Consider the following 16,520-nt stretch of genomic DNA (forward strand, 5'->3'; position numbering starts at 1 on the left):
AGACTGCACAGGAGGGAGGATACTGCACATAGTACAGACTGCACAGGATGAGGACACTGCACATAGTACAGACTGCACAGGAGGGAGGACACTGCACATAGTACAGACTGCACAGGAGGGAGGACACTGCACATAGTACAGACTGCACAGGAGGGGGGACACTGCACATAGTACAGACTGCACAGGAGGGAGGATACTGCACATAGTACAGACTGCACAGGAGGGAGGACACTGCACATAGTACAGACTGCACAGGATGAGGACACTGCACATAGTACAGACTGCACAGGAGGGAGGACACTGCACATAGTACAGACTGCACAGGAGGGAGGACACTGCACATAGTACAGACTGCACAGGAGGGGGGACACTGCACATAGTACAGACTGCACAGGAGGGAGCACACTGCACATAGTACAGACTGCACAGGAGGGGGGACACTGCACATAGTACAGACTGCACAGGAGGGAGGACACTGCACATAGTACAGACTGCACAGGAGGGAGGACACTACACATAGTACAGACTGCACAGGAGGGAGGACACTGCACATAGTACAGACTGCACAGGAGGGAGGACACTGCACATAGTACAGACTGCACAGGAGGGAGGACACTGCACATAGTACAGACTGCACAGGAGGAGGACACTGCACATAGTACAGACTGCACAGGAGGGGGGACACTGCACATAGTACAGACTGCACAGGAGGGGGGACACTGCACATAGTACAGACTGCACAGGAGGGGGGACACTGCACATAGTACAGACTGCACAGGAGGAGGACACTGCACATAGTACAGACTGCACAGGAGGGAGGATACTGCACATAGTACAGACTGCACAGGATGAGGACACTGCACATAGTACAGACTGCACAGGAGGGAGGACACTGCACATAGTACAGACTGCACAGGAGGGAGGACACTGCACATAGTACAGACTGCACAGGAGGGAGGGCACTGCACATAGTACACACTGCACAGGAGGATGATACTGCACATAGTACAGAATGCACAGGAGAGAGGACACTGCACATAGTACAGACTGCACAGGAGGAGAACACTGCACATAGTACAGACTGCAAAGGAGGAGGACACTGCACATAGTACACACTGCACAGGAGGGAGGACACTGCACATAGTACACACTGCACAGGAGGGAGGACACTGCACATAGTACAGACTGCACAGGAGGGGGGACACTGCACATAGTACAGACTGCACAGGAGGGGGGACACTGCACATAGTACAGACTGCACAGGAGGGGGGACACTGCACATAGTACAGACTGCACAGGAGGAGGACACTGCACATAGTACAGACTGCACAGGAGGGAGGATACTGCACATAGTACAGACTGCACAGGAGGGAGGACATTGCACATAGTACAGACTGCACAGGATGAGGACACTGCACATAGTACAGACTGCACAGGAGGGAGGACACTGCACATAGTACAGACTGCACAGGAGGGGAGGACACTGCACATAGTACAGACTGCACAGGAGGGAGGACACTGCACATAGTACAGACTGCACAGGAGGGAGGACACTGCACATAGTACAGACTGCACAGGAGGGAGGACACTGCACATAGTACAGACTGCACAGGAGGGAGGACACTGCACATAGTACAGACTGCACAGGAGGGAGGACACTGCACATAGTACAGACTGCACAGGAAGGTGGACACTGCACATAGTACAGACTGCACAGGAAGGTGGACACTGCACATAGTACAGACTGCACAGGAGGGAGGACACTGCACATAGTACAGACTGCACAGGAGGGAGGACACTGCACATAGTACAGACTGCACAGGAGGACACTGCACATAGTACAGACTGCACAGGAGGGAGGACACTGCACATAGTACAGACTGCACAGGAGGGAGGACACTGCACATAGTACAGACTACACAGGAGGGAGGACACTGCACATAGTACAGACTACACAGGAGGAAGGACACTGCACATAGTACAGACTGCACAGGAGAGAGGACACTGCACATAGTACAGACTGCACAGGAGGGAGGACACTGCACATAGTACAGACTACACAGGAGGGAGGACACTGCACATAGTACAGACTGCACAGGAGGGAGGACACTGCACATAGTATAGACTGCACAGGAGGGAGGACACTGCACATAGTACAGACTGCACAGGAGGGAGGACACTGCACATAGTACAGACTGCTCAGGAGAGAGGACACTGCACATAGTACAGACTGCACAGGAGAGAGGACACTGCACATAGTACAGACTGCACAGGAGGGAGGACACTGCACATAGTACAGACTGCACAGGAGGGAGGACACTGCACATAGTACAGACTACACAGGAGGGAGGACACTGCACATAGTACAGACTGCACAGGAGGGAGGACACTGCACATAGTACAGACTGCACAGGAGGGAGGACACTGCACATAGTACAGACTGCACAGGAGGGGGGACACTGCACATAGTACAGACTGCACAGGAGGGAGCACACTGCACATAGTACAGACTGCACAGGAGGGGGGACACTGCACATAGTAAAGACTGCACAGGAGGGAGGACACTGCACATAGTACAGACTGCACAGGAGGGAGGACACTGCACATAGTACAGACTGCACAGGAGGGAGGACACTGCACATAGTACAGACTGCACAGGAGGGAGGACACTGCACATAGTACAGACTGCACAGGAGGGAGGACACTGCACATAGTACAGACTGCACAGGAGGAGGACACTGCACATAGTACAGACTGCACAGGAGGGGGGACACTGCACATAGTACAGACTGCACAGGAGGGGGGACACTGCACATAGTACAGACTGCACAGGAGGGGGGACACTGCACATAGTACAGACTGCACAGGAGGAGGACACTGCACATAGTACAGACTGCACAGGAGGGAGGACACTGCACATAGTACAGACTGCACAGGAGGGAGGACACTGCACATAGTACAGACTACACAGGAGAGAGGACACTGCACATAGTACAGACTGCACAGGAGAGAAGACACTGCACATAGTACAGACTGCACAGGAGGGAGGACACTGCACATAGTACAGACTGCACAGGAGGGAGGACACTGCACATAGTACAGACTGCACAGGAGGGAGGACACTGCACATAGTACAGACTACACAGGAGGGAGGACACTGCACATAGTACAGACTGCACAGGAGGGAGGACACTGCACATAGTACAGACTGCACAGGAGGGAGGACACTGCACATAGTACAGACTGCACAGGAGGGAGGACACTACACATAGTACAGACTGCACAGGAGGGGGGACACTGCACATAGTACAGACTGCACAGGAGGGGGGACACTGCACATAGTACAGACTGCACAGGAGGGAGGACACTGCACAGTACAGACTGCACAGGAGGAGGACACTGCACATAGTACAGACTGCACAGGAGGGAGGATACTGCACATAGTACAGACTGCACAGGAGGGAGGACATTGCACATAGTACAGACTGCACAGGATGAGGACACTGCACATAGTACAGACTGCACAGGAGGGAGGACACTGCACATAGTACAGACTGCACAGGAGGGGAGGACACTGCACATAGTACAGACTGCACAGGAGGGAGGACACTGCACATAGTACAGACTGCACAGGAGGGAGGACACTGCACATAGTACAGACTGCACAGGAGGGAGGACACTGCACATAGTACAGACTGCACAGGAGGGAGGACACTGCACATAGTACAGACTGCACAGGAGGGAGGACACTGCACATAGTACAGACTGCACAGGAGGGAGGACACTGCACATAGTACAGACTGCACAGGAGGGAGGAGACTGCATATAGTACAGACTGCACAGGAGGGAGGACACTGCACATAGTACAGACTGCACAGGAGGGAGGACACTGCACATAGTACAGACTGCACAGGAGGGAGGACACTGCACATAGTACAGACTGCACAGGAGGGAGGACACTGCACATAGTACAGACTGCACAGGAGGGAGGAGACTGCATATAGTACAGACTGCACAGGAGGGAGGACACTGCACATAGTACAGACTGCACAGGAGGGAGGACACTGCACATAGTACAGACTGCACAGGAGGACACTGCACATAGTACAGACTGCACAGGAGGGAGGACACTGCACATAGTACAGACTGCACAGGAGGGAGGACACTGCACATAGTACAGACTACACAGGAGGGAGGACACTGCACATAGTACAGACTACACAGGAGGGAGGACACTGCACATAGTACAGACTGCACAGGAGGGAAGACACTGCACATAGTACACACTGCACATAGTACAGACTGCACAGGAGGGAGGACACTGCACATAGTACAGACTGCACAGGAGGAGGACACTGCACATAGTACAGACTGCACAGGAGGGAGGACACTGCACATAGTACAGACTGCACAGGAAGGTGGACACTGCACATAGTACAGACTGCACAGGAGGGAGGACACTGCACATAGTACAGACTGCACAGGAGGGAGGACACTGCACATAGTACAGACTGCACAGGAGGGAGGACACTGCACATAGTACAGACTACACAGGAGGGAGGACACTGCACATAGTACAGACTGCACAGGAGGTAGGACACTGCACATAGTACAGACTGCACAGGAGGGAGGACACAGCACATAGTACAGACTGCACAGGAGGGAGGACACTGCACATAGTACAGACTGCTCAGGAGAGAGGACACTGCACATAGTACAGACTGCACAGGAGGGAGGACACTGCACATAGTACAGACTGCACAGGAGGAGAAGACTGCACATAGTACAGACTGCACAGGAGGGAGGACACTGCACATAGTACAGACTGCACAGGAGGGAGGACACTGCACATAGTTCAGACTGCACAGGAGGGAGGACACTGCACATAGTACAGACTGCACAGGAGGGAGGACACTGCACATAGTACAGACTGCACAGGAGGGAGGACACTGTACATAGTACAGACTGCACAGGAGGAGGACACTGCACATAGTACAGACTGCACAGGAGGGAGGACACTGCACATAGTACAGACTGCACAGGAGGGAGGACACTGCACATAGTACAGACTGCACAGGAGGGAGGACACTGCACATAGTACAGACTGCACAGGAGGGAGGCCACTGCACATAGTACAGACTGCACAGGAGGGAGGACACTGCACATAGTACAGACTGCACAGGAGAGAGGACACTGCACATAGTACAGACTGCACAGGAGGAGGACACTGCACATAGTACAGACTGCACAGGAAGAGGACACTGCACATAGTACAGACTGCACTGGTTCTGATAATTCTGGGCCTCTGTATTTACTTATTCAACATTTCCAGCTCTGCTACATGACTTTATGACTATTACACAGGAACCTGTCAGTGTAATCCTGTGGGGCCCATGTTCCTGCCCTGGGGGCCCCGGCCTCCTCCGCACCTGGTATTCATCCTCTTCCCTGACATTGAGTGACATGGCGGATTGTGGGATTAAAGTGCCGCATTACAGCTATTTTCTGCTTTAATCTGAATTTCCGGCACCAGACGGACACGACAATTGACTTGTCACCTGTGATGTGCGGTGACCCGAGGGGGGACCCCGGATTTGTATTAATAATTCAGGGTGCAGCGTTCTGTCTGTTATCACGCAGCTTCCCCCTTGTAATACATAATCCTGGCCACAGGGATCTTCAAGACTCAGAACGTCCAATTATGTCCAGAGTGACAGGAGACACCAAAGCTGCCGCCCCAGGACACCGGGTCATTACCGGAGAAGCTGCAGAAAAGCTTCTACAACTCAAATAATACAGTAACAGCCACTGTCCAACCATGACTGCCCCAGCCTGACCCAGACACACAGCCGAACACCCGCAGCCAGACCCAGACACACAGCCAAACACCCGCAGCCTGACCCAGACACACAGCCAGACACCCGCAGCCTGACCCAGACACACAGCCGAACACCCGCAGCCTGACCCAGACACACAGCCAAACACCCGCAGCCTGACCCAGACACACAGCCGAACACCCGCAGCCTGACCCAGACACACAGCCGAACACCCGCAGCCTGACCCAGACACACAGCCAGACACCCGCAGCCTGACCCAGACACACAGCCAAACACCCGCAGCCTGACCCAGACACACAGCCAGACACCCGCAGCCTGACCCAGACACACAGCCGAACACCCGCAGCCTGACCCAGACACACAGCCAAACACCCGCAGCCTGACCCAGACACACAGCCGAACACCCGCAGCCTGACCCAGACACACAGCCGAACACCCGCAGCCTGACCCAGACACACAGCCGAACACCCGCAGCCTGACCCAGACACACAGCCAAACACCCGCAGCCTGACCCAGGCACACAGCCAAACACCCGCAGCCTGACCCAGGCACACAGCCAAACACCCGCAGCCTGACCCAGACACACAGCCAAACACCCGCAGCCTGACCCAGACACACAGCCAAACACCCGCAGCCTGACCCAGACACACAGCCAAACACCCGCAGCCTGACCCAGGCACACAGCCAAACACCCGCAGCCTGACCCAGGCACACAGCCAAACACCCGCAGCCTGACCTAGACACACAGCCAAACACCCGCAGCCTGACCCAGGCACACAGCCAAACACCCGCAGTCTGACCCAGACACACAGCCAAACACCCGCAGCCTGACCCAGACACACAGCCAAACACCCGCAGCCTGACCTAGACACACAGCCAAACACCCGCAGCCTGACCCAGGCACACAGCCAAACACCCGCAGTCTGACCCAGACACACAGCCAAACACCCGCAGCCTGACCCAGACACATAGCCAAACACCCGCAGCCTGACCCAGACACACAGCCAAACACCCGCAGCCTGACCCAGACACACACAGCCAGACACCCGCAGCCTGACCCAGACACACACAGCCAAACACCCGCAGCCTGACCCAGACACACAGCCAAACACCCGCAGCCTGACCCAGACACAGCCGAACACCCGCAGCCTGACCCAGACACACAGCCAAACACCCGCAGCCTGACCCAGACAACCACTGCCCTGACTGCCCCAGCCTGACCCAGGCACAGGGCCGAACACTTGCAGCCTGACCCAGATATCCATTGTCCCGTCACCTGCAGCCAGAGATACGCAGCTTCATGTCTCACCCACTATGGGGTAAATTTAGATTATCAGCTCCTGCACTTCACGCTCTGAGTGACTTAATTCCTCCTTATCATCACTTCACCTCTCACATGGAGCCGCAATGTCTCCTTATATGGGGAATAAGGGCGACAAAGCTTCAGCACCCAGAACCTATAACAATAGTAGGAGACGGATATCACTCACATGTCCACAGAAAAGAGGAATTACATCCTCCTCCAGACTCCTCTGTCCTCCTCCTCCAGACTCCTCTGTCCTCCTCCTCCTCCAGACTCCTCTGTCCTCCTCCTCCTTCTCCTCCAGACTCCTCTGTCCTCATCCTCCCCCAGACTCCTCTGTCCTCCTCCTCCAGACTCCTCTGTCCTCCTTCTCCTCCAGACTCCTCTGTCCTCATCCTCCCCCAGACTCCTCTGTCCTCCTCCTCCCCCAGACTCCTCTGTCCTCCTCCTCCCCCAGACTCCTCTGTCCTCCTCCTCCTCCAAACTCCTCTGTCCTCCTCCTCCTCCAGACTCCTCTGTCCTCCTCCTCCTCCAGACTCCTCTGTCCTCCTCCTCCTCCAGACTCCTCTGTCCTCCTCCTCCTCCAAACTCCTCTGTCCTTCTCCTCCTCCTCCTCCAGACTCCTCTGTCCTCATCCTCCCCCAGACTCCTCTGTCCTCCTCCTCCCCCAGACTCCTCTGTCCTCCTCCTCCCCCAGACTCCTCTGTCCTCCTCCAGACTCCTCTGTCCTCCTCCTCCTCCAGACTCCTCTGTCATCTTCCTCCCCCAGACTCCTCTGTCCTCCTCCTCCTCCTCCAGACTCCTTTGTCCTCCTCCAGACTCCTCTGTCCTCCTCCTCCTCCAGACTCCTCTGTCCTCCTCCTCCTCCAGACTCCTCTGTCCTCCTCCTCCTCCAGACTCCTCTGTCCTCCTCCTCCTCCAGACTCCTCTGTCATCTTCCTCCCCCAGACTCCTCTGTCCTCCTCCTCCTCCTCCAGACTCCTTTGTCCTCCTCCAGACTCCTCTGTCCTCCTCCTCCTCCAGACTCCTCTGTCCTCCTCCTCCTCCAGACTCCTCTGTCCTCCTCCTCCAGACTCCTCTGTCCTCCTCCTCCTCCAGACTCCTCTGTCCTCCTCCTCCTCCAGACCCCTCTGTCCTCCTCCTCCAGACTCCTCTGTCCTCCTCCTCCCTCCAGACTCCTCTGTCCTCCTCCTCCAGACTCCTCTGTCCTCCTCCTCCAGATTCCTCTGTCCTCCTCCTCCTCCAGACTCCTCTGTCCTCCTCCTCCTCCAGACTCCTCTGTCCTCCTTCTCCTCCAGACTCCTCTGTCCTCCTTCTCCTCCAGACTCCTCTGTCCTCCTTCTCCTCCAGACTCCTCTGTCCTCCTCCTCCAGTCTCCACCAGGCTGCGCTACTGAATGCACATGAGGCTGCACTACTGAATGCACATGAGGCTGCACTACTGAATGTACATGAGGCTGCACTACTGAATGCACACCAGGCTGCACTACTGAATGCACATGAGGCTGCACTACTGAATGTACATGAGGCTGCACTACTGAATGCACATGACGCTGCACTACTGAATGCACACGAGGCTGCACTACTGAATATACACCAGGCTGCACTACTGAATGCACATGAGGCTGCACTACTGAATGCACATGAGGCTGCACTACTGAATGCACATGAGGCTGCACTACTGAATGCACACCAGGCTGCACTACTGAATGCACATGAGGCTGCACTACTGAATGTACATGAGGCTGCACTACTGAATGCACATGAGGCTGCACTACTGAATGCACATGACGCTGCACTACTGAATGCACATGAGGCTGCACTACTGAATGTACATGAGGCTGCACTACTGAATGCACATGAGGCTGCACTACTGAATGCACATGACGCTGCACTACTGAATGCACATGAGGCTGCACTACTGAATGCACATGAGGCTGCACTACTGAATGCACATGAGGCTGCACTACTGAATGCACATGACGCTGCACTACTGAATGCACATGAGGCTGCACTACTGAATGCACATGAGGCTGCACTACTGAATGCACATGAGGCTGCACTACTGAATGCACATGAGGCTGCACTACTGAATGCACATGAGGCTGCGCTACTGAATGCACATGAGGCTGCGCTACTGAATGCACATGAGGCTGCGCTACTGAATGCACATGACGCTGCGCTACTGAATGCACATGAGGCTGCACTACTGAATGCACATGAGGCTGCACTACTGAATGCACATGAGGCTGCACTACTGAATGCACATGACGCTGCACTACTGAATGCACATGACGCTGCACTACTGAATGCACACCAGGCTGCACTACTGAATGCACATGAGGCTGCACTACTGAATGCACACCAGGCTGCACTACTGAATGCACATGAGGCTGCACTACTGAATGCACATGACGCTGCACTACTGAATGCACATGAGGCTGCACTACTGAATGCACACGAGGCTGCACTACTGAATGCACACCAGGCTGCACTACTGAATGCACACGAGGCTGCACTACTGAATGTACATGAGGCTGCACTACTGAATGCACATGAGGCTGCACTACTGAATGTACATGAGGCTGCACTACTGAATGCACATGACGCTGCACTACTGAATGCACATGACGCTGCACTACTGAATGCACACCAGGCTGCACTACTGAATGCACATGAGGCTGCACTACTGAATGCACACCAGGCTGCACTACTGAATGCACATGAGGCTGCACTACTGAATGCACATGACGCTGCACTACTGAATGCACATGAGGCTGCACTACTGAATGCACACCAGGCTGCACTACTGAATGCACATGACGCTGCACTACTGAATGCACACCAGGCTGCACTACTGAATGCACACCAGGCTGCACTACTGAATGCACATGAGGCTGCACTACTGAATGCACACCAGGCTGCACTACTGAATGCACATGAGGCTGCACTACTGAATGCACATGACGCTGCACTACTGAATGCACATGAGGCTGCACTACTGAATGCACACGAGGCTGCACTACTGAATGCACATGACGCTGCACTACTGAATGCACATGAGGCTGCACTACTGAATGCACATGACGCTGCACTACTGAATGCACACCAGGCTGCACTACTGAATGCACATGACGCTGCACTACTGAATGCACATGAGGCTGCACTACTGAATGCACACGAGGCTGCACTACTGAATGTACATGAGGCTGCACTACTGAATGCACATGAGGCTGCACTACTGAATGTACATGAGGCTGCACTACTGAATGCACATGACGCTGCACTACTGAATGCACATGACGCTGCACTACTGAATGCACATGAGGCTGCACTACTGAATGCACATGACGCTGCACTACTGAATGCACATGAGGCTGCACTACTGAATGCACACCAGGCTGCACTACTGAATGCACATGAGGCTGCACTACTGAATGCACATGACGCTGCACTACTGAATGCACATGAGGCTGCACTACTGAATGCACACCAGGCTGCACTACTGAATGCACATGACGCTGCACTACTGAATGCACACCAGGCTGCACTACTGAATGCACACCAGGCTGCACTACTGAATGCACACGAGGCTGCACTACTGAATGCACAGACACGCTCTCCCTAGGGGTCAATGATTTTATTGAAACTTGTGTTTGGAGCCAATAGTTGCCGCCTCCGCCCTGGACCACCATCACTGGGCACAATAAAACTACTCTCAGCAGTAGTAACAATTTTTTGAACTACAAATGTATAAGGCCATGCTGGGGGTAGTAGTTCATCAACACATACAGTCACCAGCCGTTATGCACAGTTCCTGCTTTTACTTCTGTGTAGATGTCAGTGTTCACTACAGTTCATTCTATGCATGTACCAGGGAGCTCTGGATGTACAGATATAGGGATGAATGGCATTGAGGGAGGGCACAGAGACTATACCTACAGGGATGCTGGAAGGTGATGGACCTACCGTGATGGAGGATAAGTCGAGCTCAGGTTCCTTGGGAGGCGCTGGAGGTGGCGGTGGAGCAGGTTTGGGCTCCTCTTTCTTGGGTTCTGGTTTCTTGGGTGGCATGATGGTGGCGCGTGATGTGATGACCTTGATCTGGATGGACTGTGAGGGTGAAGTGGCCGGAGTGGTCTTTATGGGGCTGCCCCTCGCCCCCTCCTCCTCCTCCTGATGAGAGTAGTGGTAGCTATATATGGAGAAAACATCCACTCATTGCTATTTGGAGCAGGTGGAGCGGCCATTGTTACACAGGAGGCAGGGGACACCTTGGAGGAGACAATGCCACCAGCGCCTATTGGGAATGTGGGACTCGCCCCTCCTGCACCAGGGAGATCTGGATGGATGTGACATGGAGAATAGAAAAAATCAACAAAATAAAAATAAAAGCTCCCTGTTATCCTGTTAGTGTGTATCAGAATAGGAGCAGATCCCCCCCGATGCCCCCCGCGGGGTGTCCCCATCATCTGCACAATGTGACCCTGGGGATGATGTCCAGCGGAGCGGAGGCGTCTGTCATCTCCTCCGTCTATAAATATCACATGAGGCGACGGGAACTTCTGCAACTTTTCTTAATTTTCTACTTATTTTTTAAACAAAGTAAATGGAAGGCGCATGAATAAGAGATGAGCCGCGGGTTAGGATGCAGATCGCTGGGAGGCATCTATCGCCTCGCGCTTCTGCTGACCTCGCTGTTATCAGCCACTCGTCACTTCTCATCGTCATGTAATATTCATCCTATTTGTATAAGTTTTATATGTTAAGGGACTCAATCCGCCCCCAACTCAATTCAACACTTACAGGATTATCGGGGAAGAACTTGTATCCATTGTACCTGTAGCTGAATGCAAAGACTCCTCTACTGTTTAATCGTTTGTCCTCCTCCTCCTCCTAAAGACTCCTCTGTCCTGCACCTCCTCCAGACTCCTCTGTCCTCCTCCAGACTCCTCTGTCCTCCTCCAGACTCCTCTGTCCTCCTTCTCCTCCAGACTCCTCTGTCCTCCTCCTCCTCCAGACTTCTCTGTCCTCCTCCTCCTCCAGACTCCTCTGTCCTCCTTCTCCTCCAGACTCCTCTGTCCTCCTCCTCCCTCCAGACTCCTCTTTCCTCCTCCTCCCTCCAGACTCCTCTGTCCTCCTTCTCCTCCAGACTCCTCTGTCCTCCTCCTCCTCCAGACTCCTCTGTCCTCCTCCTCCTCCAGACTCATCTGTCCTCCTCCTCCTCCAGACTCCTCTGTCCTCCTCCTCCTCCAGACTCCTGTGTCCTCCTCCTCCCTCCAGACTCCTGTGTCCTCCTCCTCCCTCCAGACCCCTCTGTCCTCCTCCTCCTCCAGACTCCTCTGTCCTCCTCCCCCAGACTCCTCTGTCCTTTTCCTCCTCCTCCAGACTCCTCTGTCCTCCTCCTCCAGACTCCTCTGTCCTTCTCCTCCTCCAGACTCCTCTGTCCTCCTCTTCCAGACCCCTCTGTCCTCCTCCTCATCCAGACTCCTATGTCCTCCTCCTCATCCAGACTCCTCTGTCCTCCTCCTCCTCCAGACTCCTCTGTCCTCCTCCAGACTCCTCTGTCCTCCTCCTCCTCCAGACTCCTCTGTCCTCCTCCTCCCTCCAGACTCCTCTGTCCTCCTCCTCCAGACTCCTCTGTCCTCCTTCTCCTCCAGACTCCTCTGTCCTCCTCCTCCTCCAGACTCCTCTGTCCTCCTCCTCCTCCAGACTCCTCTGTCCTCCTCCTCCCTCCAGACTCCTCTGTCCTCCTCCTCCCTCCAGACTCCTCTGTCCTCCTCCTCCTCCAGACTCCTCTGTCCTCCTCCTCCTCCAGACTACTCTGTCCTCCTCCTCCTCCAGACTCCTCTGTCCTCTTCCTCCAGACTCCTCTGACCTCCTCCTCCTCCAGACTCCTCTGTCCTCCTCCTCCTCCAGACTCCTCTGTCCTCCTCCTCCTCCAGACTCCTCTGTCCTCCTCCTCCAGACTCATCTGTCCTCCTCCTCCCTCCAGACTCCTCTGTCCTCCTCCTCCCTCCAGACTCCTCTGTCCTCCTCCTCCTCCAGACTCCTCTGTCCTCCTCCTCCTCCAGACTCCTCTGTCCTCCTCCTCCTCCAGACTCCTCTGTCCTCCTCCTCCAGACTCCTCTGTCCTCCTCCTCCTCCAGACTCCTCTGTCCTCCTCCTCCAGACTCCTCTGTCCTCCTCCTCCAGACCCCTCTGTCCTCCTCCAGACTCCACTGTCCTCCTCCTCCTCCAGACTCCTCTGTCCTCCTCCTCCTCCAGACTCCTCTGTCCTCCTCCTCCACCAGACCCCTCTGTCCTCCTCCTCCTCCAGACTCCTCTGTCCTCCTCCCCCAGACTCCTCTGTCCTTTTCCTCCTCCTCCAGACTCCTCTGTCCTCCTCCTCCAGACTCCTCTGTCCTTCTCCTCCTCCAGACTCCTCTGTCCTCCTCTTCCAGACCCCTCTGTCCTCCTCCTCATCCAGACTCCTCTGTCCTCCTCCTCCAGACTCCTCTGTCCTCCTCCCCCAGACTCCTCTGTCCTCCTCCTCATCCAGACTCCTATGTCCTCCTCCTCATCCAGACTCCTCTGTCCTCCTCCTCCTCCAGACTCCTCTGTCCTCCTCCAGACTCCTCTGTCCTCCTCCTCCTCCAGACTCCTCTGTCCTCCTCCTCCCTCCAGACTCCTCTATCCTCCTCCTCCAGACTCCTCTGTCCTCCTTCTCCTCCAGACTCCTCTGTCCTCCTCCTCCTCCAGACTCCTCTGTCCTCCTCCTCCTCCAGACTCCTCTGTCCTCCTCCTCCCTCCAGACTCCTCTGTCCTCCTCCTCCCTCCAGACTCCTCTGTCCTCCTCCTCCTCCAGACTCCTCTGTCCTCCTCCTCCTCCAGACTACTCTGTCCTCCTCCTCCTCCAGACTCCTCTGTCCTCTTCCTCCAGACTCCTCTGACCTCCTCCTCCTCCAGACTCCTCTGTCCTCCTCCTCCTCCAGACTCCTCTGTCCTCCTCCTCCTCCAGACTCCTCTGTCCTCCTCCTCCAGACTCATCTGTCCTCCTCCTCCCTCCAGACTCCTCTGTCCTCCTCCTCCCTCCAGACTCCTCTGTCCTCCTCCTCCTCCAGACTCCTCTGTCCTCCTCCTCCTCCAGACTCCTCTGTCCTCCTCCTCCTCCAGACTCCTCTGTCCTCCTCCTCCAGACTCCTCTGTCCTCCTCCTCCTCCAGACTCCTCTGTCCTCCTCCTCCAGACTCCTCTGTCCTCCTCCTCCAGACCCCTCTGTCCTCCTCCAGACTCCACTGTCCTCCTCCTCCTCCAGACTCCTCTGTCCTCCTCCTCCTCCAGACTCCTCTGTCCTCCTCCTCCACCAGACTCCTCTGTCCTCCTCCTCCTCCACACTCCTCTTTCCTCCTCCTCCCTCCAGACTCCTCTGTCCTCCTCCTCCTCCTCCCTCCAGACCCCTCTGTCCTCCTCCTCCTCCAGACTCCTCTGTCCTCCTCCCCCAGACTCCTCTGTCCTTCTCCTCCTCCTCCAGACTCCTCTGTCCTCCTCCTCCAGACTCCTCTGTCCTCCTCCTCCTCCTCCAGACTCCTCTGTCCTCCTCCTCCAGACTCCTCTGTCCTCCTCCACCTCCAGAATCCTCTGTCCTCATCCTCCTCCAGACTCCTCTGTCCTCCTCCTCCAGACTCCTCTGTCCTCCTCCTCCTCCAGACTCCTCTGTCCTGCTCTTCCAGACCCCTATGTCCTCCTCCTCATCCAGACTCCTCTTTCCTCCTCCTCCTCCAGACTCCTCTGTCCTCCTCCTCCTCCAGGCTCCTCTGTCCTCCTCTTCCAGACCCCTATGTCCTCCTCCTCATCCAGACTCCTCTGTCCTCCTCCTCCTCCAGACTCCTCTGTCCTCCTCCTCCTCCAGGCTCCTCTGTCCTCCTCCTCCTCCTCCAGACTCCTCTGTCCTCCTCCTTCTCCAGACTCCTCTGTCCTCCTCCTCCTCCAGACTCCTCTGTCCTCCTCCTCCTCCAGACTCCTCTGTCCTCCTCCTCCAGACTCCTCTGCCCTCCTCCTCCTGCAGACCCCTCTGTCCTCCCCCTCCTAATCCAGACTACTCTGTTCTCCTCCTCTAGACTCCTCTGTCCTCCTCCTCCAGACTCCTCTGTCCTCCTCCTCCTCCAGACTCCTCTGTCCTCCTCCTCCTCCAGACTCCTCTGTCCTCCTCCTCCAGCCTCCTCTGTCCTCCTCCTCCTCCAGATTCCTCTGTCCTACTCCAGACTCCTCTGTCCTCCTCCTCCTCCAGACTCCTCTGTCTTCCTCCTCCTCCAGACTCCTCTGTCCTCCTCCAGACTCATCTGTCCTCCTCCTCCTCCAGACTCCTCTGTCCTCCTCCTCCTCCACACTCCTCTGTCCTCCTCCTCCCTCCAGACTCCTCTATCCTCCTCCTCCCTCCAGACCCCTCTGTCCTCCTCCTCCTCCAGACTCCTCTGTCCTCCTCCCCCAGACTCCTCTGTCCTCCTCCTCCTCCTCCAGACTCCTCTGTCCTCCTCCTCCAGACTCCTCTGTCCTCCTCCTCCTCCTCCAGACTCCTCTGTCCTCCTCCTCCAGACTCCTCTGTCCTCCTCCACCTCCAGAATCCTCTGTCCTCATCCTCCTCCAGACTCCTCTGTCCTCCTCCTCCAGACTCCTCTGTCCTTCTCCTCCTCCAGACTCCTCTGTCCTCCTCTTCCAGACCCCTATGTCCTCCTCCTCATCCAGACTCCTCTGTCCTCCTCCTCCTCCAGACTCCTCTGTCCTCCTCCTCCTCCAGGCTCCTCTGTCCTCCTCCTCCAGACTCCTCTGTCCTCCTCCTTCTCCAGACTCCTCTGTCCTCCTCCTCCTCCAGACTCCTCTGTCCTCCTCCTCCTCCAGACTCCTCTGTCCTCCTCCTCCTGCAGACCCCTCTGTCCTCCCCCTCCTAATCCAGACTACTCTGTTCTCCTCCTCCAGACTCCTCTGTCCTCCTCCTCCTCCAGACTCCTCTGTCCTCCTCCTCCTCCAGACTCCTCTGTCCTCCTCCTCCTCCAGACTCCTCTGTCTTCCTCCTCCTCCAGACTCCTCTGTCCTCCTTCTCCTCCAGACTCCTCTGTCCTCCTCCTCCAGACTCCTCTGTCCTCCTCCCCCAGACTCCTCTGTCCTCCTCCTCCAGATTCCTCTGTCCTCCTCCACCTCCAGAATCCTCTGTCCTCCTCCCCCAGACTCCTCTGTCCTCCTCCTCATCCAGACTCCTCTGTCCTCCTCCTCCTCCAGACTCCTCTGTCCTCCTCCTCCTCCAGGCTCCTCTGTCCTCCTCCTCCTCCTCCAGACTCCTCTGTCCTCCTCCTTCTCCAGACTCCTCTGTCCTCCTCCTCCTCCTCCAGACTCCTCTGTCCTCCTC

At 55.8% G+C, this 16,520-nt stretch overlaps 1 protein-coding gene across 1 annotated transcript in view; it reads right to left on the minus strand.

Moving 5' to 3' along the window:
* Window positions 1-12,030, minus strand: part of MYL3 (myosin light chain 3) — a 79,821-nt gene extending 67,791 nt beyond the window's left edge. Inside the window, exons 1-2 of the mRNA XM_072154534.1 lie at window positions 11,980-12,030; window positions 11,109-11,334 (exon numbers count right to left, since the gene is read on the minus strand). Coding sequence (XP_072010635.1) covers window positions 11,109-11,213 — 105 coding nt within the window. The 5' untranslated portion in view covers window positions 11,214-11,334; window positions 11,980-12,030. The remainder of the gene's footprint in view (window positions 1-11,108; window positions 11,335-11,979) is intronic.
* Between the last annotated feature and the right edge of the window lie 4,490 nt (window positions 12,031-16,520).

This window comes from Engystomops pustulosus, chromosome 5 (genome assembly GCF_040894005.1).
Source record: "Engystomops pustulosus chromosome 5, aEngPut4.maternal, whole genome shotgun sequence".
Lineage (NCBI taxonomy): Eukaryota > Metazoa > Chordata > Amphibia > Anura > Leptodactylidae > Engystomops > Engystomops pustulosus.